Source organism: Panicum hallii, chromosome 5, assembly GCF_002211085.1.
Source record: "Panicum hallii strain FIL2 chromosome 5, PHallii_v3.1, whole genome shotgun sequence".
Classification (NCBI taxonomy): Eukaryota; Viridiplantae; Streptophyta; class Magnoliopsida; order Poales; family Poaceae; genus Panicum; species Panicum hallii.
The window spans coordinates 53,751,793-53,777,298 of record NC_038046.1 but is presented as its reverse complement, the minus strand read 5'-3'; the positions used below and the strand labels follow the sequence as shown (position 1 = coordinate 53,777,298).

At 48.0% G+C, this 25,506-nt stretch overlaps 3 protein-coding genes across 4 annotated transcripts; all 3 read left to right on the top strand.

Moving 5' to 3' along the window:
• The first annotated feature begins 5,776 nt into the window (after positions 1-5,776).
• LOC112894871 (protein O-linked-mannose beta-1,4-N-acetylglucosaminyltransferase 2-like) lies at positions 5,777-8,305 on the top strand. 2 transcript variants are annotated; one of them, XM_025962700.1, is made up of 4 exons: positions 5,777-5,960; positions 6,057-6,125; positions 6,221-6,283; positions 6,973-8,305. In XM_025962700.1, exons 1-4 carry the CDS (start codon positions 5,846-5,848, stop codon positions 8,127-8,129), a joined length of 1,404 nt encoding a protein of 467 aa, XP_025818485.1. In that variant the 5' UTR covers positions 5,777-5,845; the 3' UTR covers positions 8,130-8,305. The 2 variants fall into 2 exon arrangements, with proteins under 2 accessions (XP_025818485.1, XP_025818486.1); XM_025962701.1 differs by having other exon boundaries at positions 5,904-5,960; positions 6,057-6,139.
• Positions 8,306-10,123: 1,818 nt separating this feature from the next.
• On the top strand, positions 10,124-19,609 carry LOC112895906. Its single transcript, XM_025963906.1, has 4 exons — positions 10,124-10,279; positions 17,439-17,501; positions 17,610-17,675; positions 18,395-19,609. The coding sequence occupies exons 1-4, from the start codon at positions 10,138-10,140 to the stop codon at positions 19,546-19,548; spliced, it is 1,425 nt and encodes a 474-aa protein (XP_025819691.1). The 5' UTR covers positions 10,124-10,137; the 3' UTR covers positions 19,549-19,609.
• Positions 19,610-22,420: 2,811 nt separating this feature from the next.
• Positions 22,421-24,941, top strand: LOC112895907 (pectin acetylesterase 5-like). Its single transcript, XM_025963907.1, has 10 exons — positions 22,421-22,742; positions 22,845-23,057; positions 23,218-23,390; positions 23,478-23,602; positions 23,672-23,732; positions 23,895-23,951; positions 24,034-24,111; positions 24,230-24,335; positions 24,433-24,581; positions 24,693-24,941. Exons 1-10 carry the CDS (start codon positions 22,496-22,498, stop codon positions 24,810-24,812), a joined length of 1,329 nt encoding a protein of 442 aa, XP_025819692.1. The 5' UTR covers positions 22,421-22,495; the 3' UTR covers positions 24,813-24,941.
• Positions 24,942-25,506: the final 565 nt, after the last annotated feature.

The following is a 25,506-nucleotide window of genomic DNA, read 5'->3' as shown; positions in this document are numbered from 1 at the left end:
TGCAACGCTACAGTAAATATATACTAATTATGGATTAATTAGATTTAATAGATTCATCTCGTGAATAAGTCCTAGACTTATGCAATTAATTTTATAATTAGCTTATATTTAGTATTTCTAATTGGCATTGAAACATTCGATGTGATAGGATTTGAAATAAACCCCGGGAACCAAACATTCTCTGGGAACGAGTAAGGTGTCTAGGTTCCCCTGCGCGTACACGGTGTGTTTCCGGAAACGCACGATTTGAACACGGTTAACTATTCTAATATTTTAATTAAAAGTTCCTTTTTTGTGTTAATTTCAAATGGTCAAAGTTAGTAAATTAGTCCCGAAACATAAGTCCATTGCATTTCTTTTTCCTGCCAAGTTAGCATCTACTACAGTATTTTATAACAACACGCACTAGTCAAAGTTGTTTTCTAAAGACAGTGTCCGCACACATCCAAAACATCACTCATTTATAAACTACAACAGGAGGTCGAGAGCCGCACTAATCCTGTTGCTAGTACCACTCCAACTCCATCGATCCATGGAGGCATGGACGCGTGCAGATGGTTGGCCGGCCGGCCGGTTACACATGCTTAGATGGCATGAGCAGCACGTAATGCCTGAATGCCTCCCGGCACTGCACAAGCGTGCTGGGGGCAACCGGTTGGTGGGGAATGATACCACACGCACGTACCGATGCAAGGCGAGGAATGATCTGGAGTTTGGGGTCTGAAATCCTGAGGACCATCCACGGCCGTGCGATGTGATTGGGGATCTCCGATCGGTCCTCCTCACCGCCCTTGCGCGACGGGCCGTTCTGAATGGCGCCGGCACCCGGCACCCGCCAAGCCGTGAAATTCGCCGCGCGACAGTGCGTGCGCCGGGCCCATCATTGCGTAATCATTCCTTTAAAAAAAAATTCCGCAGGTAATCGTGGCGGATTAACCAGAGGCACCAGGCATCTGCGGCTGGGATCTCCTCCCGTGGACTGTTAGACCACGTCGCCGTCCTTTGGGGGCAGAAAAACGGATCTTCAGTTTGACCAACGGGACCGCGGTTCGGTTTCCTTCGGCCGCTGAATGGTTGATTGGGGAATGGGGAATCACCACCCCCACCGACGCTTTGTTTTCAGATTTCCTTGGATACCTAGCTGGCTTGGCAAGGGACAGGGAGGTGGATGCCCTTGTTCAGAGAGCCCCATCATCAAGGGCCAAGGAAATGCAGTTCAGTTGTATGCTAACACCGTGTGCAAACTCCTCCTCCTCCGTCGCAGAATATAGCTACTTCTACCATTTAAATTTTATCATATAATATAGCTATTTTTAGGTTTCTAAGTAGGTTTTTTTGCCAGTCTAAAATGTTCCCTCCTTGCGTGTAAATTAATTATAGCATGCAAGCTAAATAGAAAAATCATAATTATTCTCTGAATTAGTGTATGGACGTTGCATTGATTAACATAACGCTTCTCATGCGAAGAGCTAATTAAAAGTAGCTTGCGCGTATATATGCAGTTGGCACGGGATCGACAAAACAAAGCGTAGGCATGTCCGTGTACGATGGAACACTCCTCCCCTAGCTCCTTCCGAATGTCAATGTTCACCAATCACCAGGCCAATGATTTCTGGTGCCCAAAAGTCAACCGAGTCGTGACCGCCACTTCCATGCTCGGAGCCGCAGCCACGTCGAGTAGCCCGTTAATTTTATTTTCTTCGCCCCCCGTCTTCTTCCTCCAAGAAGGATCTGTGTTTCGTTCGTGACTTTCTCAGGCACGCGTTTGTGTCGTGGACACGTTTCTGTAACCCATGCTAGTTCTGCACTACCAATGCGCCGGGTTCCTCAGGGAAATTAGCTGGAAGCCGTGTCACCAGCCGTGATCAGCAGCTAGCTCGCCGGGTCCTCCGTTTCAGTGCGCCACGTTTTCACGTGCGCGCGCGCAACGCACATGCATCGGCACGGAGGAAAAGGTTAGGAGGAGCATGGGGGGCGGGCCTCCTTGGCTCCTTCACTGGCGTGCGTGGCCGGAGAGGCCGAGGGGGATCTGTTCATCTGGAACCAAGCAGCAGGCCACAAGCTTAGCGTAGCGGAATAATGGTGGCCTGGAAAGTCGATCCGTGGTCTCTCTCCGCTGTCCGCTGCCGCACAGTAGCCGCTAGCATGGCTCCAACGCCTTTCCAGCCATTCTACTTGGCTTGTTGCCGCCCCCTGTTGCGTGCAGTCCAGTGTCGGTGAGGGCACCGAGAGCGGCTCTGGAGACCCCAGAGCCCGCAGGGCAAGTGAGGACAGCGTGAGAGGCAAGTGTGAACCGCGTGTGCTAGCTCTGACCGTACTTGTACCAGTGTGCACACAGTGTTTTGTTAAAAACAAAAACAAAACAGTGTGCAGACGGTGGAGCACCACCCCTTGGGGGCTCCTCTTCAAGTTTTGGCCATGGGTGCACGGGAAGAAGAAGAAGAAATGAAGTAGGGAAAGGAGGAAGAAGAGCCACCCGATTTCTCCGCGTCCGCCAATGTAGCTAGCGTACAGCCACGAACTCGATCCAAAAACCACGCGTCACCATCGATCGGTCTCTCCCACGTACTCCCAGGACCATGTCGGGCGCGAGACCACGCGCGGGCACGTACGTACGCTGCTGCGGCGTGCGACGCCGTCGCGGCCTGCCGAAAAGCTCCCTCGTCGTACGCGCCGTCCCCGTCCCCCACGCCCGGGTCCGTCGCGTTCCGGTCCGGCCTCCGTCCGTCGGGCGCGAGGACGAGGACGAGGACGAGGACGAGGACGAGGGGGGCTGTCCTCACGGCCGAGCCCCCCATTGCTGTCAGCGACCAGATTTCTGGCCGCCTGCCTGAATTCATTGACAAAAGTTACGACGACGACGTCGCTGCTCGCGGCCCGCCACGGTCTGGTCTCGAGCTAGCTGGTGACGTGCGCCCGGCCGCGCGTCCTGTGGTTGGCAGGCGTCCGTTGGCGCGTCGGCGGTCTCGCGTCGTCGGTAGCTCGGGCTCGGGGTGCCCGCCGGACGAGCCACGCGTTGCCAACGCCGGATGCGACGACAGGCGGTGTCAGCGCGTCGGTGGAATTTTCAGTCACTCTAGAGTTGATATGTTTTTCCGGATGGATCTATCGGTTGCCGGGGTCCCGTTGACCGCCCGGGAGGGACGGGGCGAGCTTTTGTCAACGGCCATGGTTGGCGGAGTCGGGCAGGGGAACGAAAGGAACGACCTCCTGTGGAAGCATGGTGGACGCAGAAAGGTCAGAAAATGTTAGGCTGTCTGACTCTGACCGTTGGTCCCGGCACCCCGGCTTCGCCGCCGCCTCCCTCGCAAACGTGCGCGTCATCACAGGGCGGGCGGAGTGCTCATCTCACTCTCTGGTCGACCCGCTGGCTGGAAAAGGAGATCAAAAGGGAAACGCCCCGGGAGCAAAGAGAGGAATTGAAAAGATTTCTTTTAGAGGTCGCAAAGTTGGAACATGTCTCGCACCACCAGGGTGAGCGGCAGACGCACCGGGCAGGGGGGAAGGGGAGCACGAGCGCGCGGAGGAAATCGCGGCGCTAATCCGGCCGGGTCAACCTCGAGGGAAGAGAACGCGCGCGCCTGCCGGCTGCCGCCGGCTGGGCAAGGGCAGCAGAAAGACGGCGGATTCCGGGCGGCGGCCGCGGAGGCTGGGCCGAATATTCTCGGTCGCGCCACGCATGTTCGTGGAGTCCGTGGGCTCGCCTGCTTGTGCAGAGCTGCGTCCATCTCGTCGGCGGCCGGCCCACGCGCTATAACGGCCTGATGGATGATGGGTCGTCCCTCCTACCCCGAGCAACAATTCCAGCGCAAGATGGGTGGTGAAAGCGGGGCGGGCCAGCCACCACGCCGTCATGAAAAAAATATTCTTTCATGACACCGTTGCCCATGACGGCCCAATAGAGGGAGGACCTGAGACCTATCTAGTCCTCTACTCAGCACGCCACGGCCCATGGCGGCCTGTTGAACACTCCCAAAGTCCCAATACCTCCCTGATCCGGCGGTTCTAGCTTGCCAAGTGTCAAGCGCTCAACTCAACTAGAAGGACACGCATGCAGGCTCCCGTCCCGTGTGGTCAGTCACCGTCATTGTTGGCACCACCTATGATCCGCACGCATGCCGTGGCTCTTCAGACGGGACGGGTACGGTTCCCAGTTCCCCACCATGCATCTCGTCAGCACCTGAATGGCTGAATCGCGTTTACTCCTCTCAAAAGAAATGGCAAGCATGTTCATCCCGCTCGCACGGTTCTTTTCTTCCTTCCCTACGCACGCGCTCGCCAGTCTAAGCGCAGGTGGAGGTGCAGCGCGCTCGTAGCTAAACACACACCGGCAACCATCGGGATCTCGAGATCGATTCCCGCCGTGCTGGGCCTCCGTGATTTCAGCCTCTTTGACCCCACATGCTGTACGATTAGCAAGCTTCTCGATCATGTGGAAGCACGGCCAGAGCCCCACTCGATTCCCGATCGCTAGCTCACCATCGTCCATCGATCCGCAGACACGATCCCACGCTTCTAGCCGACCTGCATTCTTAAACTCGCCGCGGCCCCAAGGTCACAAGGAAATCAAGGCCGAAAAAACAGCTGGGTCGATCGAAGAGCTCGCAGAATCCGTACACAATATACAAAGCGGAAGTGGAAACGGTAATTCAACGCCGGCGATTCTAGCTTAATTCCGATCGTTGAGCACGCACGGTTTACTTTTACTGCTTCGAAGAAGCCCAGGTGGCCAGGTGCATGTCGTCGGTGCAGTGGGCATCATGGTGCTCCGTGATCGCACGAGAGACTTCCACGGAGCTCGTCGTGCAAGATGGTTTAGGCCGGTACTGTCGTCGTCTTAACGCTCTTCACAATGGATAATCGAGGCGTTGGCATGCAAGGAAGGAATGCACTGCAGTTTGCTGCTGATCCAAGGGGTTCCATCAGCATCTGGTTTTAGAAACTGATTGTCGTCAGGTGTTGATTAGTTTATGGGCAATCCTAGAGGGCCAACGTTCCCAAGTATCTCCAATTCTCAACGATATGAAGGCGCTTAGCAGGAGGTTTACTGGGTGTACTTTCCTTTTTGCTAGTCGATCTTGTATGCTGCACATGAATGTGGGAAGCAGGACTCTTGCTCTTGTAATATGAAGCACCCTCGTCAGGACATTAATTACAGTACTGCTGCTTTTAATCAATGGAAGCTCCTTGATTTTCAAAAAAAAAAAGACTTGCCGTCGGTACTTCACAACAGTACTTGATGGTGGCAGCGTTCAGTAGATGGCAAAAGGAAGCCTGTTACTGTCGCATGAACAAATTATGCATTATTTTATTTTTGCGAAGGCAAAACTATGTAATAGTAGATACAGCTGGAGATTTCTTTTTTATTAATTTGGCCTGTGATGCATCTCTGGAACACGGATGAGCCATCAGTGAACTGGTCGACACGGTTTTCAAATGAAGCTAGTCTTGGCAAGCATGCCAAGAACGTTGGTCAGGGGTAAGCCCAAGGATTTGCTACCCGTTCGTGCTTAACACCCAGTGTCAGTGACCATACTATAGGAGAGTGGAGGACAGAGGACTCACTTGCAGAGATTCCTTTCAGGTAAGAGAGGGCATTAATGAAGCTTCTAAGCAGGATTGGATCGGAGTTGACCCTAGGACATAGAACTCAGAGTACTAATAAACAAATTATTAATAATCAATTATTGGAGTTGACTCGGATCTCGAGATCACTCAGTATTTGCTTACTACTCTGGGGTTTAACTAAATACTGATGACCAAGAGGGAGAGACTGAGAGCAGCAGCAGCCGCAGCAGCAGAAGGAAGCTGCTAGCTAGGTGAAGGCCCGCCGGCCGGGAAGAGCATGAAGAGCTGGGTGCAGAGCCACCTCAACGTCGGCCTCATCGTCGGCGTCCTCTTCGTGGTCCTCACCTATCTCCTCGTCTCGCAGCAGGCTGCCACCACCGGCGGCACCAGAGGTAATGAACCACTCGCCTCACCTCACCATCACCACCGCTGTAGGTGCTCATCTGCTGGTCACAGACGGCATAGCGTGCTTAATGCTTAATCTGCAGTTGTCACAACGGTAGCACAATGGCTCGTGGATAAACAGCTGAATGAAGGAGAAAGGCCCAGTGAAAAAGGTGATCACTTGCGGGTGTGTGCCAACAACTGTACATTTCCCCCAACTTGTAGTCCATGAACTAATATTTCTTGCCTGTTGCTGATTATTCTGCAGTCGTTACTAAGGGAGCACAGCAGATAGTGGATAAACAGCTGATTCAAGCTCCCGGTGAAACAGGTGAGAACGCCTTTATAATTCGGAAAAAAGCCATATGACACTGTTTTAGGAAGCTTCCACACTCAGAGTTTTCTTGGCGTCCAATGTGTGATGATGTGCTTTAACTCTCGTCTAGACTGGGGTTAGGGCTCTGGGTTCAGGGTTCAGGATTTGAGATTGAGATGTGCGGGACGGGCTTAGAGGAGAGGGCGGTGAGCCGGTGACTGGATCGGTGGGGCAGCGAGGCGAAGACAAAGCTGCTGGAGCCTGGAGCCATGGATGGTAGGAGGGTGGTGGGCCGGCAAGCACAAAGAAAGTGAATAGGGTTAATGATCTGATGGAGTGGATAGCGGTGGTAGCTCCGTTGATAGGAGGTACTAGAGACGAGGGCGGCGGGCGACTGGATCGAGTATGGATGGGCAAGAAATGCTCAAGTGAGTCCTAATCCGAAGGAAGCAAAAGATGAGCATGAGGAGGGGAGTTTTAGAAGCGTATGATACTATGATGAACTGATATTTGAAGTCAAATTTGCCTACAATGTCAGAACTTTTGAGAATCTTTTGAACACTGGGCCGTCATGTGGGGGTGTTAAATTGATAAGCACTAATATTATCCAGAAAAACGTCAAGCTCAGTTAGTCAGCCCTCGTTCACAAAAATGTTGAATTAATCTCGGTGGATCTTATTTTTTTTCTCACTTGCGTGCAACAGAGGTGGTCACCAAGGTTATGTGCAGCACGGAGGAGCGCTTGTCTGACTACTGCGAGCTTGATGGCGACGTCCGCATCCGCGGCAGAGCCTGGTCGGTGGACATCGTCCCCTCGAGCTGGTCGTCGGAGCGCCGCGCGTGGAAGATCCGGCCGTACTCTCGCCGGAGCGCGACCCACGTCGACATGCTCAACGTGACGCAGCTGCAGGGCCCCGGCGCCGCCCCGGCATGCACGGTAACCTACAGCAAGCCGGCCATCATCTTCGCGCTCGGCGGGTACTCGGGCAACGTCTTCCACGACCACGCGGACGTGCTCCTGCCGCTGTTCTACCTATCCCGGCAGTACGGCCGCGAGGTCCAGCTGCTGGTCATCAACCGGGTCCAGCCGTGGTGGCTGGGCAAGTACAGGCTCGCCCTGCGCGCGATGTCCAGGTACGACGTCGTGAACCTCGACGGCGACACGCACGTCCGGTGCTTCCGGCGCGTCACCGTGGGGCTCCGCCTGCACAAGGACTTCGGCATCGTCCCGGAGCGGGTTCCCGGGGTGCGCCTCGCCATGCCCGACTTCACCCGGTTCCTGCGCGAGACCTACGCGCTCCCGCGCAGCGCGGCGGCGAACCCGGCCCGGGAGCCGCACCGGAGGCCGCGGCTGATGCTGATCCAGCGGCAGCCGCACCGGCGGTTCCTGAACGAGAGGGAGATCGTGCGGGCGGCGGAGGAGGCCGGGTTCGAGGTGGCGGTGACGGAGCTGCACATCGACGCGGCCGTGGACGAGCAGGCGCGGCTGGTGAACTCGTTCGACGCCATCCTGGGGCTACACGGCGCGGGGATGACGAACGAGGTGTTCCTGCCGCCGGGCGGGGTGCTCATCCAGGTGGTGCCGCTGGGGAAGCTGGGCCTGATGGCGAGGGTGGAGTACGGCGAGCCGGCGACGGAGATGGGGCTCAAGTACCTCTGCTACAACATCACTGTGGGGGAGAGCTCGCTGCTGGAGACGCTGGGACCGGACGACCCGGCGATCACGGACCCGGACTCCGTGCACCGCAGGGGGTGGGCCGCGCTCTACGACATCTACCTCACCAAGCAGGACGTCCGCCTCGACATCGGCCGGTTCGCGCTCACGCTCGCGGAGGCGATGGACCACCTCCGGCGGCAGTAGGGGCACCGGAGCGCATCGATCCGGAGGAGACACAGCCATGCGTTCCAATACATCAAGTAGTAGTTCGTTATTTGGCGAACCGTTTGCGTGGCAAGAATACTCAGCTCGCTATATGTAAGTGATCCCTAATATACAAAATGTACCTCGTATTTTTATCGAGCGACGTGTTCTATTTTCGTCCGATGATGGTGGAGGGATGGAGGCTGTGAGGATGTGTCAAATGGCACTCGGTTTAATTGAACCACTGGCACTACGTGGTGGTCGTGTTTCCGCTGCTGTGCCAGTGGTAACGGATCATACTTCTAATATTTCTTTACAATTCAACTCGGCTCTTAATCATCCTTAATTTAAAAATATATGAAAGATGAGCCGGCCAAACAAATGAAGCTCAAGTACCTTCACTACATGGTGAGAGCGGAGGAGAGCATTCTGCTGGGGATGCTGGGGTCGGAGCACCCGGTGATCAAGGATCCGGAATCCCTGCACCATAGCGGTTGGGACAAGATGACCGAGTTTTACCTCAATAAGCAGAGCGTTCTCATCTGTGTATACGCCCACTCATCAAATAATTCATACTTTTGGTGCCAACATTTCCATGGTAAGGTACTCCACGCAAACATTTGTGCGAGTGTAAACATGTATTTGTTGATTTATTGATGCAAGAATGGTAGCGGAGTTGAGCTTTGGGCCATTTTTCAACATGTGATTGAGAATTTTAATTTTTATAGCCGTGGATCTCAACCAAAGCCCCTCTAGATTCATCTTCCTCCTAACTTTATTCGCATCCCCCTTCTCTCTTCTCCACTTCATCTTGCGCACTAGAGGTGCCTCGTTCTTACCACCTGTCACCGCTACCATATCCTCGTCTCGTGGATTTGTTGTGCCTCCGGCATCTTATATTGCAATGTCGACATTATTGTAACCTCATGATGTGTTACCACGTCGGGTGCTGTTCCAAGCTTTGTTACTGTCACTAACTAGAGTCTCTTTCTAGAGCCTCCTTGTTAATCCACGTTAGATGCACTAGGAAAAAGATAAATTCTTAAAATTCTTTAAAAAAATAGTAACATCCACACATTAATTTGGTAGACCCTAATCATCATAACCATTGAAGCTATTTTAGTTTTTTTTTAAATTACCAGCCTTTGACATTATGAAAATAGTTTAGAGTAAACCCCTAAATTTATATCTAAATTATCCATGTATGCCATTATAAAAAATAACCTAAGTAATCTCTGTTCTTTGTCTAAATCATCCACACGTGCCATTATAAAAAATAATCTAAAGTAATCCTCTAAATTTATATCAAAATTACCCACATCTACATTATTAAAATAACTCTCTAAATCTGCAAATAAATTACTTGCCTATGCTATTATAAAAATATCTTTAAACTAACATATAATTCTAAATTACATATTTATTCAATTATTAATATAGAAAATACTAACTTAAGATAAATGGATGATGTGTGTCACCATGTAAACATGTATAGAGGATGCTATGTGAATATTGATTTTATATTAAACACATGACTCAAAGTAAAGATTCAATTAAAATTCAACTAAACACATGTCGAACAAATATGAGGATGCGACGTGAAGTGAAAAAACTATAAATGTTGATAAAAAGTGTATAGAGTAATTGCTAGCTAATGTTTATGACAACCAAATAAAGACAAATACTGGAGTTGAGTCTTAGGCCAAATCCCGATGTAGGTGATACTCCTATATTTTTTTTTTCATCTGAGGCATGTGGTCCTAGGTTTTTTAAACTCTGGCCTCTAGATTTTAACCAAAATACTCATAGCATCATGTGCAAGCATTTACTCGATCTCCTATCAAAGAAAGAGATCCCAGTCCTGCTTGTTGAAGTCAATGTTACGCCACCTCAACATGCATTTGGCTATTTCAACTAATGGCTCTGTTCCCATTCGCCCGCGGATTAAAGCCCAATCCGAACCTCACACTGCGTCCTTACTCACTAGTAGCAGGCAGAAGGGGCACCGATGAGCTGCTGCGAGGAGAAGCCGGGGAAGAGCATGAAGAAGGCGTTGATCCACCTCAACATTGGCTTCGTTGTGGGCGTCCTCTTCGTGCTCCTCACCTATCTCGTCGTCTCTCAGCAGACTGCGATCAGCGGCTTCAATGGTAACGAATCATTCGTTTCACCTCACCACAGTTCCATTCATCACATGCTGTAAATTATGATTGTAGATGTTATTTTTCACCTGTCTGCTAGTCAATGTCTTGTTATCCCTTCCTTCACCATACACCAGAGGTTTACTAGAACTCATACTAGTGCCATTAGTTCAGAGATGGTGTGATCCAGATGTAGCTTCCACAAAGTCACCAAACAAAGCAGAAGTGCCAACCAGTTTCAAAGAATCAACGGGTGGACTATGGTTTGGGATATGCTCTTTGATAGATACTAGGATCTACTAAGCGTGAGTTAACCCCGGTGACTTGCTAAACAAAGTAGCATTGAGGCTAATTGGGAGATTGACAGAGAGAGAGAAGATGGATTAGAGGAGCCGTACCACCAGTCGAGGTCCCAGTTTCCCTGTTGTTAGCCATGACGTTGAGGAAGCAGCCGAGCTGGAGTCGTGCGGCGGCGTAGTCGAGCAGTAGCGGTGGCCTGCGATGTAGAGACGCCGGGGCTTGGTGCGGAGGCGACGGTGGAGCTTCCCGTCGCTTCAGCGCCTCCCCTTGGATCGGATCACTAGGGTTTTAGGTGGGGATTAGGCACGGCGGCGAACTTCGTATCCCGTGCCCCGGCCCCTACCTACTATTTAATATGGCGCTGCGCGACGGGGGGCCACGTGCCATTGACTTGGCCGTGCGCCCCCGTTCGGGGCGCGTAACCGATTCCGGATCGGTCGTTGGACCGATCCGGATTGAGATCAAACTAACATTCTCCCCTTTGATCTCAACTTACTCACTCACTTCTTACGTTCGATTTCATTCAGATTAATATATTGAGCATGCCTCGTCTCAACAGTTATTACCATTGGATTAACAGCCACAACATACTTTTCCGTTTGAAACAGAACCGTACTTTTGGGCCCTTACTGTCCAGGAATCATAGGCTTTCCCGTAAACCCATGCCGGCTAAGTGTTCTCTGAACACATTGGGCGGTAAGCCTTTTGTGAGCGGATCCGCCAACATCTTCTTTGTGCTCAAATACTCAAGACTGATTGTATGATCCTGGATTTGCTCTTTAACAACATAAAACTTTATGTCGATGTGTTTGGCAGCTCCACTCGACTTGTTGTTGTGAGCGTAAAATACTGCAGGCTCATTGTCGCAGTACATCTTCAGTGGTTTTTCTATGCTGTCAACCACTCTTAATCCGGGTACAAATTTCTTTAGCCATTTAACCTGCCCCGATGCCTCGTAACAAGCTATAAATTCTGCATACATCGTAGATGATGCAGTGACTGTCTGTTTGGAGCTTTTCCACGATATAGCTCCACCTGCGAGAGTAAACACATAGCCTGACGTGGATTTTCTATCATTCTTATCTCCCGCAAAGTTTGAGTCTGAATAACCCTCTATCACTAGAGATTCAGATCTCTTGTATGTTAGCATGAGATCTTTTGTTCCTTGCACATAACGCAAAGCTTTCTTAACCATTTTCCAGTGTTCTATCCCTGGATTACTCTGGAATCTGCCAAGTATCCCGGTGACAAAAGCTAAGTCAGGGCGCGTACATACTTGAGCATACTGTAGGCTTCTGACAGCTGAAGCATATGGTACCGCTTTCATCTGATCGATTTCGTACTGATTTCTGGGACACTGAAATTTCCCATAACTATCGCCCTTGACTATAGGAGCAGGTGTTGGCTTACTCGAATGCATACCGTACTTCTTTAGTACCTTTTCTAGGTATACTTTCTGCGATAATCCTAAAACCCCCTTGTTTCTGTCTCGGTGAATCTCAATTCCTAAAACGAATGAGGCTTCACCTAAATCTTTCATATCGAACTTTGAGGACAAGAATTTCTTTGTCTCTAATAGTAGATCGATATCGCTGCTAGCAAGCAGAATATCATCCACATATAGAATAAGGAAAACGAATTTTCCACTCTTAAATTTTGCATAAATGCAGTTGTCCTCCTCATTTTCTTTGAAACCAAACTTTCTTACGGTTTCATCGAATTTCAAATACCACTATCTGGAGGCTCGCTTTAATCCATAAATGGATTTCTTTAGACGACATCCCATCTTTTCTTTTCCTTTCCACGACAAAACCTTTCGGCTGTGCCATGTAAACGTTCTCATAAAGATCCCCGTTGAGGAACGCCGTCTTTACATCCATCTGATGTAATTCTAAATTATAATGTGCCACTAACGCCATTATAATCCTGAAGGAATCCTTGCATGAAACAGGAGAAAATGTTTCATTATAGTCTATCCCTTCTCTTTGCGTGAAACCTTTCGCCACAAGTCGCGCTTTATATCTTTCTATATTCCCTTTGGAGTCACATTTTGTCTTGTAGACCCATTTACAGCCTACTGTTTTGGCTCCTTTAGGAATTTCTTCTAGATCCCAAACATCGTTGGTACTCATCGATTTCATTTCATCTTTCATGGCTTCCAACCATTCAGACGAATGAATGCTTCTCATGGCTTCTTCAAATGAAGTGGGGTCACCCTCCATCTGAATTTCCTCGCTATTGTAGATTTGATAATCGCTCGAAATAGCGGGCTTTCTCGTTCTTTGAGACCTTCTCGGTGCCTCAGCTATCGGCACTTCTTCTACTTGGTGCTGTTGTTGCTCCCCCTGATGTGCGGCTACCGCTTCTATCGGATCCTGAAGGACAGGTTCCTGACTCTGACTTGTCGCCGCAGCAGGAGAACTAACAACGGGTGCTGGCACCGTAGGTGGCGCAGCAACTGGTGAAAAGCTAACGACAGGTGCTGACACCGTAGGTGAAGCAGCAACAGGCAGCACGAAAAATGGATCTTGGATCATTGGAGTAGGTACGAAAACCCGCTTCTCCTCAAGGTCAATCTTTCGAACTACCGTGCTCCCCCTCATCATCTGATCCTCCAAAAAGACAGCGTGTCTCGTTTCTACGAACTTTGTATATCCATTAGGACAGTAGAAACGATAACCCTTCGACTTTTCTGGATAGCCAATGAAATGGCAACTTACTGTCTTAGGATCTAACTTTCCGATATTTGGATTAAACACTTTCGCCTCAGCTTGACAGCCCCACACATGTAAATAATTTAGTGTGGGTTTTCTCCCTGTCCACAACTCATACGGTGTTTTAGGCACCGACTTACTCGGTACGCGATTAAGAATATGAATAGCGGTTTTTAACGCCTCCATCCACAAATTAATCGGTAACGTGGAGTAGCTTAGCATACTTCTCACCATATCCATTAGGGTACGGTTACGTCGTTCAGCGACTCCATTTTGCTGAGGCTCGCCCGGTGTAGAGTACTGGGCTATTATTCCATTTTCCTGTAGAAACCTTGCAAAAGGTCCAGGAACTTGGCCATACGGGGTGTGTCGACCGTAGTACTCACCTCCACGGTCAGATCTTACTATTTTTATTTTAAGATTTTGCTGATTCTCTACTTCAGCCTTAAAAATTTTAAATTTATCTAACGCTTCTGATCTTTCTTTAATTGGATAAATATATCCATAACGCGAATAATCATCCGTAAACGTTATGAACGAGTCATAACCGTCTACAGACTTTATGGGAAATGGACCACAGATATCTGTGTGCACTATCTCCAAGACCCCTGAACTGCGTTTGGCTCCTTTCTTTATTTTCTTAACGTACTTTCCTTTAACGCAATCGATGCAATATTCTTCATCTGAAAAATCTAACGGATGGAGAATATTTTCTTTAATTAATCTCTCAATTCTCCCCCTCGAAATATGGCCTAAGCGACAGTGCCATAATTTCGCTGAATTTTCGTTGTCGCATCGTTTGCGCTTATGACTTGCGTCGTTAGACGTGCGTTCAATACCCGTGGTATTGCTAACAGAATTTACAGTCTCATGCATAGGCAACATATAAAGTTTGTCTTGTCGTATGGCAAGACCAACACACTGACTTTCAAATAGAATCTCACATTGTTCTTTGCCAAAATGGCACTTATAACCATCATCTGCCAAGCATGATACTGAAATTAAATTTCTAGACAAAGAGGGTACATAAAGAACATTATGTAACTGGAGTTTAAAGCCATTCTCTAATTCTAGCGTGAGTTGGCAAACTGCTTCAACGTCGGCTCTAACTCCATTGGCGACTTTCAGCCATCTATCCCCTCTTTGTAGCATCGTCTTTGTACTTATACCCTGCAAAGAATTAGCAACATGAACAGTTGCACCTGAGTCAATCCACCAAGTAGATTTAGAATAACTTATGTACAGGGTCTCATCGATAAATGTGATAACATCCTCACCTTTCTTAATTAAATGCCGTAGAAAATCTGGGCAATCTTTCTTGTAGTGTCCCGTCTTGTGACACCACATGCATTGATCTTTTTCAATATGTGGTTGATCTTTCTTTCCACCCTTGCCTGGGTGAGTCGAAGAAGAAGAAGAAGTGGAACCTTGTTTGAACTGAGGTTTCCCTTGTGGCCTCGTATATTTATCTGAAGAGTTATTTCTTTTGTTATGCCTAACATAGTTGAGCGTGTCACCATGCGAGGCTTTGAGTCTTTCCTCTTCTTGCACACACATTGCAATGAGCTTCTCTAGATCCCACGTCTCTGGGCTGATGTTGTAGTTAACAACAAAAGTCTCAAACTCTTTTGGCAGAGAAGCCAGAACCAAATGGACAACAAAAGTATGAGGAAGCTCCATGTCCATAGGTTTGAGCTTAGATGCCATATTGCTCATTTTCAGTATGTGCTCTCTCATACCACCGCCAGTGTACTTATCATTAACTAACCTCTGAATCAGAGTTTGTGCATACGCTTTTGAAGAGCCAACAAATTGACTCTCCACTTTCTTTAAGTACTCAACTGCGGTGGGGCAATCTGGGATTGCTCCCCTGATACTGTCTATGATGGAACTCTTGATAACCATCAAACACTTTCTGTTGGAAGAGAGCCATTTTGCTTTCTCAAGATCAAACTTCATTTGAACATTTGCATGTTCTCTCTGACGAGCTTGCCAAGCGGCAGAGGTCTCTTCCGGGTCCCTCACCAGTTCCGCAGGAGAAACGGGAAACGGTGAGGTGATGGCGAAATCAATATCTGACAGTGCGAGAGCCACTTCTAGCTTTTGAGCTCATATACCGTAGTTGGAACCATCCAACGGCGGTATAGCATTAATAAAGGTCATTGCATTAGATCCTGAAATTTAAATCAAGAAGGGTGAGAACTGCCTTTATAAAACAATAATTGCATATCTCAATTTAACGTTGGTCAATATTAAGATATACAATTAACTAGCTGCATTAATTCTAAAACACCGTTGGGCAGAATTAGAGCAAATGCATGAAACTGACTTGAAAAATTATAATATTGTTATTATCAACGTTGGTCAGAAAATAACAATATAATAACTGAAGAAAAAAACTGAAAACTGACTCCTTTAATTATAATATCTCGTTGGGTTTAAAATAATTAAAGGATATAACATAATTAAATTTGCAGCGGAAAAATAAATAGTTCTAACTTTCAGAACATTCTCACTTACTGTCTCTCCATAGAAAAATTCACGTTGGTGAAATTTGAACCGGAGATCAAATCATACATTAAGTGTTTGAAAAATGGTTCTGAAAAAAAATCTTGAAACTTACTGTTCACGCGAAACAAAACAGCCCAAAAATCGGCCCAAAAACGGCCCTGCACGGTCTCGCCCAGCGCGGCCAACGCGCGCGCGGCGCCTACCCGCGCACCAGGCCGCAACCTGGGCCTGGGCCGGGAAAGTGGCGTCCCGCCTGGGCCTAAAGAGGCCCGCGCCCCTCGGATCGACCGCGACCGTCCGATCGGGATCGACGGTCGCGCGTCGTTTTCGGCGGATCAAAACCCCCTCGGTCGCGCGTTCCCCGCAAACCCTAGGTCATTTTCTCACTCCGTCGCCCGCTCTTCCCCGGCCGCTCCCCTTGCCTCCTCCTCGTGACGGCGACCGAGGCGCCGGGGCCGCCGCGGGCCTCCTAACCGGCGAGCGCGCTCGCCTGTGTGTGAGCGCGCCGCCGTCGAGTGGGCCCTAGGTGGCCAACTAGCCCGCGCTCGTGGCCCAGTGAAGATCTAGAGCTCGAGGGGCTCGGGATGATGCAGCTCGGGATAGATCCCGGAGCTGCAGTGGCGGCGGCGGCGCTTACCCGTGGAGTAGGAGCTCCCGGTGGCGAGGTAGGGTTCTTCCTCCTCCTTCTTTCTTTCTCGTTTGGGGATAGAGCTAGGGTTAGGGTTAGCACGGGGTTAGGGTTTTGGGCTCGGGGTGTGATGGGATCTATCACCCCGAAGGGTTTGTGTCTGTTTTTGCTGTCTTGATTTGCAATTTCTTTCGGGTTGATCCAATTCCCCTCCTTCTAATTGCTCTTTCTCCCTTAGCCGAGGCTAACTACGATTAGTTAGGCTAATCTGATACCATTGATAGATACTAGGATCTACTAAGCGTGAGTTAACCCCGGTGACTTGCTAAACAAAGTAGCATTGAGGCTAATTGGGAGATTGACAGAGAGAGAAAAGATGGATTAGAGGAGCCGTACCACCAGTCGAGGTCCCAGTTTCCCCGTTGTTAGCCATGACGTTGAGGAAGCAGCCGAGCCGGAGTCGTGCGGCGGCGTAGTCGAGCAGTAGCGGTGGCCTGCGATGTAGAGACGCCGGGGCTTGGTGCGGAGGCGACGGTGGAGCTTCCCGTCGCTTCAGCGCCTCCCCTTGGATCGGATCACTAGGGTTTTAGGTGGGGATTAGGCACGGCGGCGAACTTCGTATCCCGTGCCCCGGCCCCTACCTACTATTTAATATGGCGCTGCGCGACGGGGGCCCACGTGCCATTGACTTGGCCGTGCGCCCCCGTTCGGGGCGCGTAACCGATTCCGGATCGGTCGTTGGACCGATCCGGATTAAGATCAAACTAACACTCTTCTAATAATTGTACCTGGATTGTAAAATAAATTTGTCCCCCTAAAGGCCTAAAGGGTAGATCATGAGAAGGGGAGTTTCCTTACTTTTAAAGTTTTAAGTTCGGGGTTCTTATCCTTCCACAACCAAGGTGGTAATGTTTCAGCTGTTATGTTTATTTTCTACATTTTTCTAGTGGTATTTTCTACCTTAGTACATGAGCTGATGACAACGGTTCTTACACATGTTGCTTGGTATATGCAGTTGCCACGACGGTAGCTCAACTGATCGCGGATAAACGACTGATAAAAGATCCTGGTGAAACTAGTGAGCAGTTGTACCATCAGTGTGACTTTGTGCCAACAACTATGCTTATTTCCTATCTGTGGTCCATAAACTGAAGATCAATTCTTGCTTGTTCCTATTAATCTACAGTTAGCACTGCAGAGGTGCAGCAGCCGACCGCAGAGAAACAACTGAATCAAGGTTCAGGCGTATCAGGTGAGCATTATTCATGCCACTTTGATCAGATTTGCATGCTCATGTGTTTCAGACTCTGTATCCAAGGAAATCTTAAAATGGCAAAACAAAATAAGTGCCAAACGTCCACCCCTGTGTTGTCAGCCGTTAGATGTAACTTGAATTGCTGAGATCCAGCAGAGATTATACCTAGCTAATTATCACGGGATGGACCTAAACGTAAAAATATAATAACTCTAACTAAGAAATCATGATTTGACCGCCAATTATAAGCTGGACGTTAGGTCTGCCAGAACTATCTTTCAAATCGTATTTTGACTGATGAATATTCACCTCATTAAAAGTCAAACAAGAGCGGGCATTTGCGGTATGATAGTAAAAACTACTCTTAAGAAAGCATGATGGGATCAAAGTAGGCATGCAACCGTATCGTCGATGTCTTGGATACTAAACTTAACTTCATCTGATCCATCTTTGAGATCAATTTGCTGATAATTCACAGCATGAATGAGGTTTCTGAATTACGAGAATCTTAAGAACACTGACCGTCATGTGGGTCCCCATATATCTTCAGTTAAAAAGCCATTACTATTAAACAGACACCTCTTACGTCACGTAATTCCTTGATTAGTTAATAAATCGTCATACCCTTGTACTAATTAAGCTTTGTATTACAAGAATAATGATGAATTAAGCTAACTAACCACGGTGAATCTTGTCTTTTTTCTTGGCCTGAGCAGCAGAGAAGGGCAAGGTGGTGTACAACACCAAGGGCTACTACTCCGAAACCTGCGAAGTCGATGGCGACGTCCGCATCAACAGCACAGCTCTGACGGTGAGCCTTGTCCCGGCCAGCTCGTCGGAGCACCGCGAGTGGAGGATCCGGCCGTACTCCCGGAAGACCATGCCTGACGTCAAGATGGTCACCGTGACGCAGCTGCCGGACAAGGCTGCCGCGCCGGCGTGCACGGTGACCTACAGCATGCCGGCCGTCATTTTCGCGCTCGGCGGGCTCACGGGCAACTTCTGGCACGACTTCACCGACGTGCTGGTACCGCTGTTCATCGCGTCGCGGCGGTACGCCGGCGAGGTCCAGTTCCTCATCACCAACATGCGGCCGTGGTACCCGGTGGCGTACAAGACCATCCTGCAGGGCCTGTCCAAGTACGACGTCGTGGACCTAGACGACGACGCGCACGTGCGGTGCTTCCCGCACGTCACCGTGGGGATCCACCAGCACAGGGACCTGAGCATCATCCCCGAATGGTCACCGGGCGGGCGCCTCGCCATGCCCGACTTCACCCGGTTCCTGCGCGAGGTCTACGCGCTCCCGCGCGCCGCGCCGGCGAGCCTGGTCCGGGACGAACCGGGCAGGAGGCCGCGGCTGCTGCTGATCCACCGGGGCCACAGCCGCCGGTTCATGAACGAGCAGGAGATACTGCGGGCGGCGGAGGCGGCGGGGTTCGAGGCGGTGGCGACGGATCTCCGGCGCGACGTGACCGTGGACGAGCAGGCGAAGGCGGTGAACTCGTTCGACGCGCTGCTGGGCGTGCACGGCGCGGGGCTGACGAACGCGGTGTTCCTGCCGCCGGGCGCGGTGCTGATCCAGGTGGTGCCGTACGGGAAGATGGACGTGATCGCGACGCTGGAGTTCGGCGAGCCGGCGAAGGAAATGGGGCTCAGGTACCTCGACTACAGCGTGACCACCGAGGAGAGCACGCTGCTGGAGACGCTGGGGCCGGAGCACCTGGCGATCAAGGACCCGGACGCCGTCCACCGCAGCGGGTGGAACAGGATGACCGAGTTCTACCTCGACAAGCAGAGCGTGCGCATCGACGTCGCTCGCTTCGCGCCCACTCTCGCGCAGGCGTTCGACCACCTACGCCAGCAGTAGACAAACAGTAACCCATATCGAACATTTCTGTCATCTACTAATACTAATTAGAGGTTTACCCCGGTTTGAAGCTGAGTCTGAAGCTAGAAGTCCGAGAGAAAGCCGCCGCGCATCCTCTTGCTTGGATTCAAAAAGAAAAAGAAGGTTACGTTTTGAAGCCTCCGTATAAAGCCACTTAGAATCGATCGTAGATGAACACTCTAAAAAATTAGATAAATCCTAAAAATTCTCGCAAAATCAGAAACATCTGACCATCAATCCGACAACTCTTAATCGTAGTAGCTATTGGATCTATTTTTTTTCTTTTCTAATAAATTACCCACCTCTACCAATATGAAAATGGGCTAAAGTACCCCTAAATTCGTATCTAAATTACCCACATCTGCCATTATAAAAAATAATCTAAAGTAACCCTCTAATCTACATAAAATTACCCACCTATGCCATTATAAAAATAATATTAAATAATCTTCTAAATTTGTATATAAATTAAAGAGCCCTAAAAAGTTAAAGTAAAACTAAAGCTATATCTAAATTGTATAATTATAACAAAATTTTAAAGTGCACCATTATAAAATTCTAAATTACTATTTCTATCATTATGAATATATTGTTTATATTATTATTTATATAAAAATACTGCTCATGATTTGTGTCACCATGTATTCATGTATGAGTGAAGAGATAAGAATACCGATTTTCATGTTGTTTACATAGCTCAAATAAAGGGTTCAATTAAATACATATCAAACACATGTAGAGGTGTGATGCAAAGTGAAAAAAAATATTGCTAACTAAATCTATTACAACTAGATAATAATAAATATGTATCTCTAGAGTATTGCGTCAAAATATTTAATAGATGAAAGAGAGCGTAAGATAAATAATTATAACTTATTAGCTATGAACCTAATTTTTATATTAATTTTAATTAGTCCGTACGGGAGCACAGGTTGACAGGGTTTAGGCTAGTGGTAAGAAATAAGAATACTCTCGGCAAAGCGACCACTTGTGTATATAGCTCCCATGTCAGCAATCCTTTTGTTCCCAAGAGTTGGTGGAGGTGCAGTAACGTTGGCCTATTGATTTGCCAGAGTGACAGCGGAGTTGTAAGTAGTTTATTTGATCTGTATTTTCCAGAATGTTGGTATTGATCCTAAGATTCTCAAACGAAGCCACCTCAATTTACATGAGTCCGAACTTGAGTCCGGAAAGAAATTGAATATCAACTCTAGCCTTCACATATAAGTCCTTGAATATGCTCTGGGAACCTAACACTTTCAGAAAACCTATTAGGAGATAATCCGCGGGCATTATCTTTTAATTTCCTTCAAAAATTATTTTTTGTATTCATTCTCTCTTGATTTTATTTGATATACACTAGCCTATCAACCCATGCTTCCACGAAAGCTAATTATAATTAATATAAAAATAAAACTTATAGCTAATAATTATAATTATCTATCACATGCTCTCTTTCATCTATTAAATATTTCTGACCTACAATACTCTAGAAATACATACTCATCATTATCTAGTTGTAATATATTTAGTTAGTAACAATATTTTTCACTTTGTATCATACCTCCATATGTATTTGATGTGTATTTAATTGAACCTTCTGTGTAAGCTATGTGAACAACATAAAAATTAGTATTCTTATATCTTCCCCCATACATGACACGCACCAAAGGTAGTATTTTTATATAAGCAATAACATAAATAATATATTAATAATGATAGATATAGTAATTTAGAATTTTATATTGGTGCACTTTAAGATTTTGTTATAACTATATAACCTAGATTCAGATTTATAAATCACTTTACCTTTTAATAATAACGTAATTAGATAATTTATATACAAACTTAGGGGTTATTTGATATTATTTTTATAATGGCATATATGGGTAATTTGCATGAAGATTAGACGGTTACTTTAGATTATCTTTTATAATGGTAGAGGTGGGTAATTTAGATACATGTTTAGGCGTTACTTTAGCCTATTTTCATAATAACAGAGGTGGGTAATTTATTAGAAAAATAACAGATCCAATGGCTATTATGATTATAGTTGTCGGATGTTTCTATTTTTTATGAGAATTTCTAGAATTTCTCTATTTCTTCTTTAGAGTAGAATGTCCATTTAGGATTCTAAGTGGCTTCACGTGGAGATTTTAAAAGAAGCCTCCAATTAGTAATAGGATGATAGAGAAAACTTCTTCCAAAATTCAATCAATTATTTTCACTTCATCTTAACTTATATCCCATTTTCTATTTAAAATGCAAATATACGTTTCGCTTTTCTTAAAATAAAAATCCATAAAAAATTGCAATAACAAGAATACCAAAAAAAATTTTGCTTACTTTGTACAGGCACTCAAATGATCTAAAAATACAGTTAAATGCTGTTTCAAGAAACGAGCAGTTAAATATAGAGCCAGCCACGCGATTCGTGCAAACCACCGTGCTAGTTATTGTATACACGACACGGTTGCAGGCCAGATATGACGAGTGCTGACGCGAGTGAGCGAATAATTGAAGGCACCAAACCAAACGGAACGAAGAAACAGACAGGCACCACCACCACAGCCACCCACCATGGCGACTGGCGAGGCCGTTGCCAAGAAAAGAGAGCTAGCTAGAGCCGTGAGCGACAGGCGTGTGCCTGAATACTTTCCATGGAAGGTAGTAGGGCGTAAGCAAGCAAGCAAGGAATATTAAGTTTGTGAGAGACCGATCGATTAGGATCTAGGAGTGTGGTCGAAAGAAACAGGCAGCCAATCATCTTATTTTAAAATTTAATCATACGCCACGCCACAACACTGCTTGTCTATGTATCTATTGTCTGCTACCTTCTTCGCTTCTACTCCAGTCCAGTTTGCTATAAAGTTCAGCGTGTGCTGTGCTGGGCTTCTGGATCAGACAGGGACAGGCCACTCCAGCGATGGCCACCGACGAGTTCCGGTCGCCGCTCCTCCCGCCGCAGCGCCCACGGCGCGTCATCCGCGCCGCCGCGGCCTGGGCCGCCGCGCTCTCCGTCGCGGCGACGCTCGCGCTCCTCCTGGTCGCCGGCCTCGGCCCTCTCCCCAGCGCCTGCTGCGGCACGAGCAGGAGCAGGCACCGCCCCCGCTCCTCGCCGCCGGACCCCGTGGAGCTCACCCTCCTGGCCGCCGCTCGCGACAAGGGCGCCGGTACGCCGTCTCTATCTCCCGATCGACCGTTGCCATGGATGCCATGCTGCTGCGAGCTTTGCTAGCTGCGCACTAAGAGGACGCCGCAAAGCGTGGCTGCAGTGTGCCTGGACGGGAGCCCGCCGGGGTACCACCTGCAGACGGGCTCCGGCGCCGGGTCGCGCAGCTGGCTCATCCATCTCGAGGGCGGAGGCTGGTGCGACACCGTGCGCAGCTGCTCCAGCCGCAGGATGACCTACTTCGGCTCATCCAAGTTCATGCAGAGGCACATCAACTTCACGGGCATTCTTAGCAAAGATCCGGCACTGAACCCTGGTACGCCCGTGCACACACCTGTTTTCTGGTCTTCTTATATATATGATTTCTTATGCCTGCATATATACATATATATATATTTATATATACATAAATATGTATGATTCGTTTTTCCTCTCATCGTGTACCTTTCACTGATCCCGTTCATTACCATCACCAGATTTTTACAGCTGGAACAGAGTGTTTGTTCGCTACTGCGATGGGGCTTCGTTTGCTGGGGACTCGCAACACGTTGATCAGGATGGAAACGCCACGCTCTTCTTCAGAGGCCGGCGCATTTGGGAGGCGGTCCTTGACGAGCTCATGCAGAAAGGGCTCGCCCACTCCGAACAGGCCAGTCCTACTCCTACGTCAGAACAGCACTAGTCTCCGTCCTTGATGAACTCAACTCGACTGAACAAGTGATCCGTCGCCTTCCAGGCCTTGCTTACGGGTTGCTCTGCTGGTGGTCTGGCCACGCTGCTGCACTGCAATGACTTCCGCGCACGGTTTCCTCCGGAGGTTCCGGTGAAGTGCCTTCCTGACGCCGGATTCTTTCTGAACGTGTAAGACCATCCATCCACTCTGTTACTTTATTGATTTTACTCTTAATCTCTTGCACTGCGTGCGTGCAGAGAGGATATCTCGGGGCAAAGGTCAATGAGGTCTGTGTACAGTGGAGTCGTTCGCCTTCAGGTTAGCGTCCGCCGCTGATATCAGTGACACATACATGACATGGTTACTGAAGAAAGGAAAGGCTCTGTCAATGTGGGGGGTATGTGCTGAGTCTGTCAATGCGTGGGTTTCTTCTAACTAAATGATCTTCCGGTTATCTTTTCCCCCTTCTTCCTTCTCCAGAATGTTACTGAAGTTTTGCCCAAGGGCTGCCTCCTGGCAAAGAAGGATCCGACAGAGGTATATTACCATATTACTCTGCAAATCGGTCTGGTTGTTTTGTAAGTTCATTCAGTAGTGGCGTTGCTCCCATGGCATGCAGTGTTTCTTTCCTGGGGAGGTTATCAAGAGCATCAGGACGCCCACGTTTATCCTGAACTCTGCCTACGACTCTTGGCAGGTGCAGGGCTTCCATTTCAACTTCATTTTCAATTCGTACATAAAAAGTAGACGAGAACTTAGCTAGATAAAGGATCCTGACCGCAATCCATGCTTGCATCGGTTTGATCCGTGTGCAGGTACAGAATGTTGTTGCGCCGGATATATCCTCTCCTGATGAGCCATGGCGCCGCTGCAGAGCTGACATTCGCAGCTGCAACTCCTCGCAGATACAAGTCCTCAATGGTTGGCTTGCAATCTATCTGTTCTCTTTTGTGTTTTTCCCCACTCCAACGCATCTATCAGTTCCTCAATAAAGTTCGATCTGTCCGTTTGTTTGTAGGATTTAGGAAGGCGATGGTGGATGACCTCAAGGCTGTAGGGGACAACAACAACTGCAGCTGGTTCATCGATTCATGCTTCAGCCACTGTCAGTCATGGTTCGATAACTCGCCATGGAACACACCAGTCGCCCCAAGGCTAGGAAACAAGGTGAGGATGAGTAACTGAAAGTGAAGTGAATTTCAGTGTAAATGCGATGCTCTTTGCCTTGTTGCTAGTGTGAGAGTTAGGTTGACACGTGTCTCGATTTTCTTGGAGCAGACACTAGTGGAGGCTGTTGGAGATTGGTACTTTGGTAGGAGCCAACGCCAGGTAGTGAGAGAGATTGGCTGCGAGTATCCATGCAACCCCACATGCAACAGCCACCAGTTGCCAGCTTAATTTACGACGGAGTTGTACTACGGGAAAGCAAAGCATCATCGTCTAGTGATGTAGCACTAACACCCCAAGTTATACAATCATATTCTTGTATTGGAATGGAAATTAAATGGAATGGACAATCCTCCGATACATTAAGGGGCTGTTCGGCTGAAGGGGACTAAGTTTAGTCCCGTCATATTGGATGTTTGGACACCAATTAGAAATATTAAATAGTTAATAATAGATTAATTAGGATTAATAGATTTATCTCGTGAATTAGCCTCCATTTATGCAATTAGTTTTGTAATTAGTATTTATTTAATACTCCTAATTGATATTAAACATCCGATATGACGAGACTAAACTTTAGTGCAGCGGATCTAAACAGCCCCTAATACATAGCACAGCATGCCTCAGTTTTTTGCGATAATATTCCTCGACCTCGTAAACATGATGCGTCGTGCCAGTACACACAAGTTCGATTTGCACGGAAGCAGACATTCGAGGATACCATGGGTTCTAGCTATACTAGAATTGATGTATTGGAATTCATTTCTTATATAAGAATTCAAATTCGTATTTGACACAAATGTTGATATGGATAGATATCTGACATTACCCGTGTTCGTAAAGAATAAAGTATATCTTCGGATTATCCTTTGGCTTCTAGACCTAACATTGAGTGTGGACATAAGTAGTATGCCCACTACTTATA

What these genes read in the sequence shown, in the direction of transcription:
- LOC112894871 (XM_025962700.1), top strand. Translation starts at nt 5,846, where the DNA reads ATGAAGAGCTGGGTGCAGAGCCACCTCAACGTCGGCCTCATCGTCGGC. An exon ending in CACCACCGGCGGCACCAGAG is followed by an intron (nt 5,961 to 6,056) that starts GTAATGAACCAC and finishes CTTAATCTGCAG; the next exon opens with TTGTCACAACGGTAGCACAA. An exon ending in AGAAAGGCCCAGTGAAAAAG is followed by an intron (nt 6,126 to 6,220) that starts GTGATCACTTGC and finishes ATTATTCTGCAG; the next exon opens with TCGTTACTAAGGGAGCACAG.
- LOC112895907 (XM_025963907.1), top strand. Translation starts at nt 22,496, where the DNA reads ATGGCCACCGACGAGTTCCGGTCGCCGCTCCTCCCGCCGCAGCGCCCA. An exon ending in AGATCCGGCACTGAACCCTG is followed by an intron (nt 23,058 to 23,217) that starts GTACGCCCGTGC and finishes TACCATCACCAG; the next exon opens with ATTTTTACAGCTGGAACAGA. An exon ending in GTGGAGTCGTTCGCCTTCAG is followed by an intron (nt 23,733 to 23,894) that starts GTTAGCGTCCGC and finishes TTCCTTCTCCAG; the next exon opens with AATGTTACTGAAGTTTTGCC.
- LOC112895906 (XM_025963906.1), top strand. Translation starts at nt 10,138, where the DNA reads ATGAGCTGCTGCGAGGAGAAGCCGGGGAAGAGCATGAAGAAGGCGTTG. An exon ending in AAAAGATCCTGGTGAAACTA is followed by an intron (nt 17,502 to 17,609) that starts GTGAGCAGTTGT and finishes ATTAATCTACAG; the next exon opens with TTAGCACTGCAGAGGTGCAG. An exon ending in TCAAGGTTCAGGCGTATCAG is followed by an intron (nt 17,676 to 18,394) that starts GTGAGCATTATT and finishes TGGCCTGAGCAG; the next exon opens with CAGAGAAGGGCAAGGTGGTG.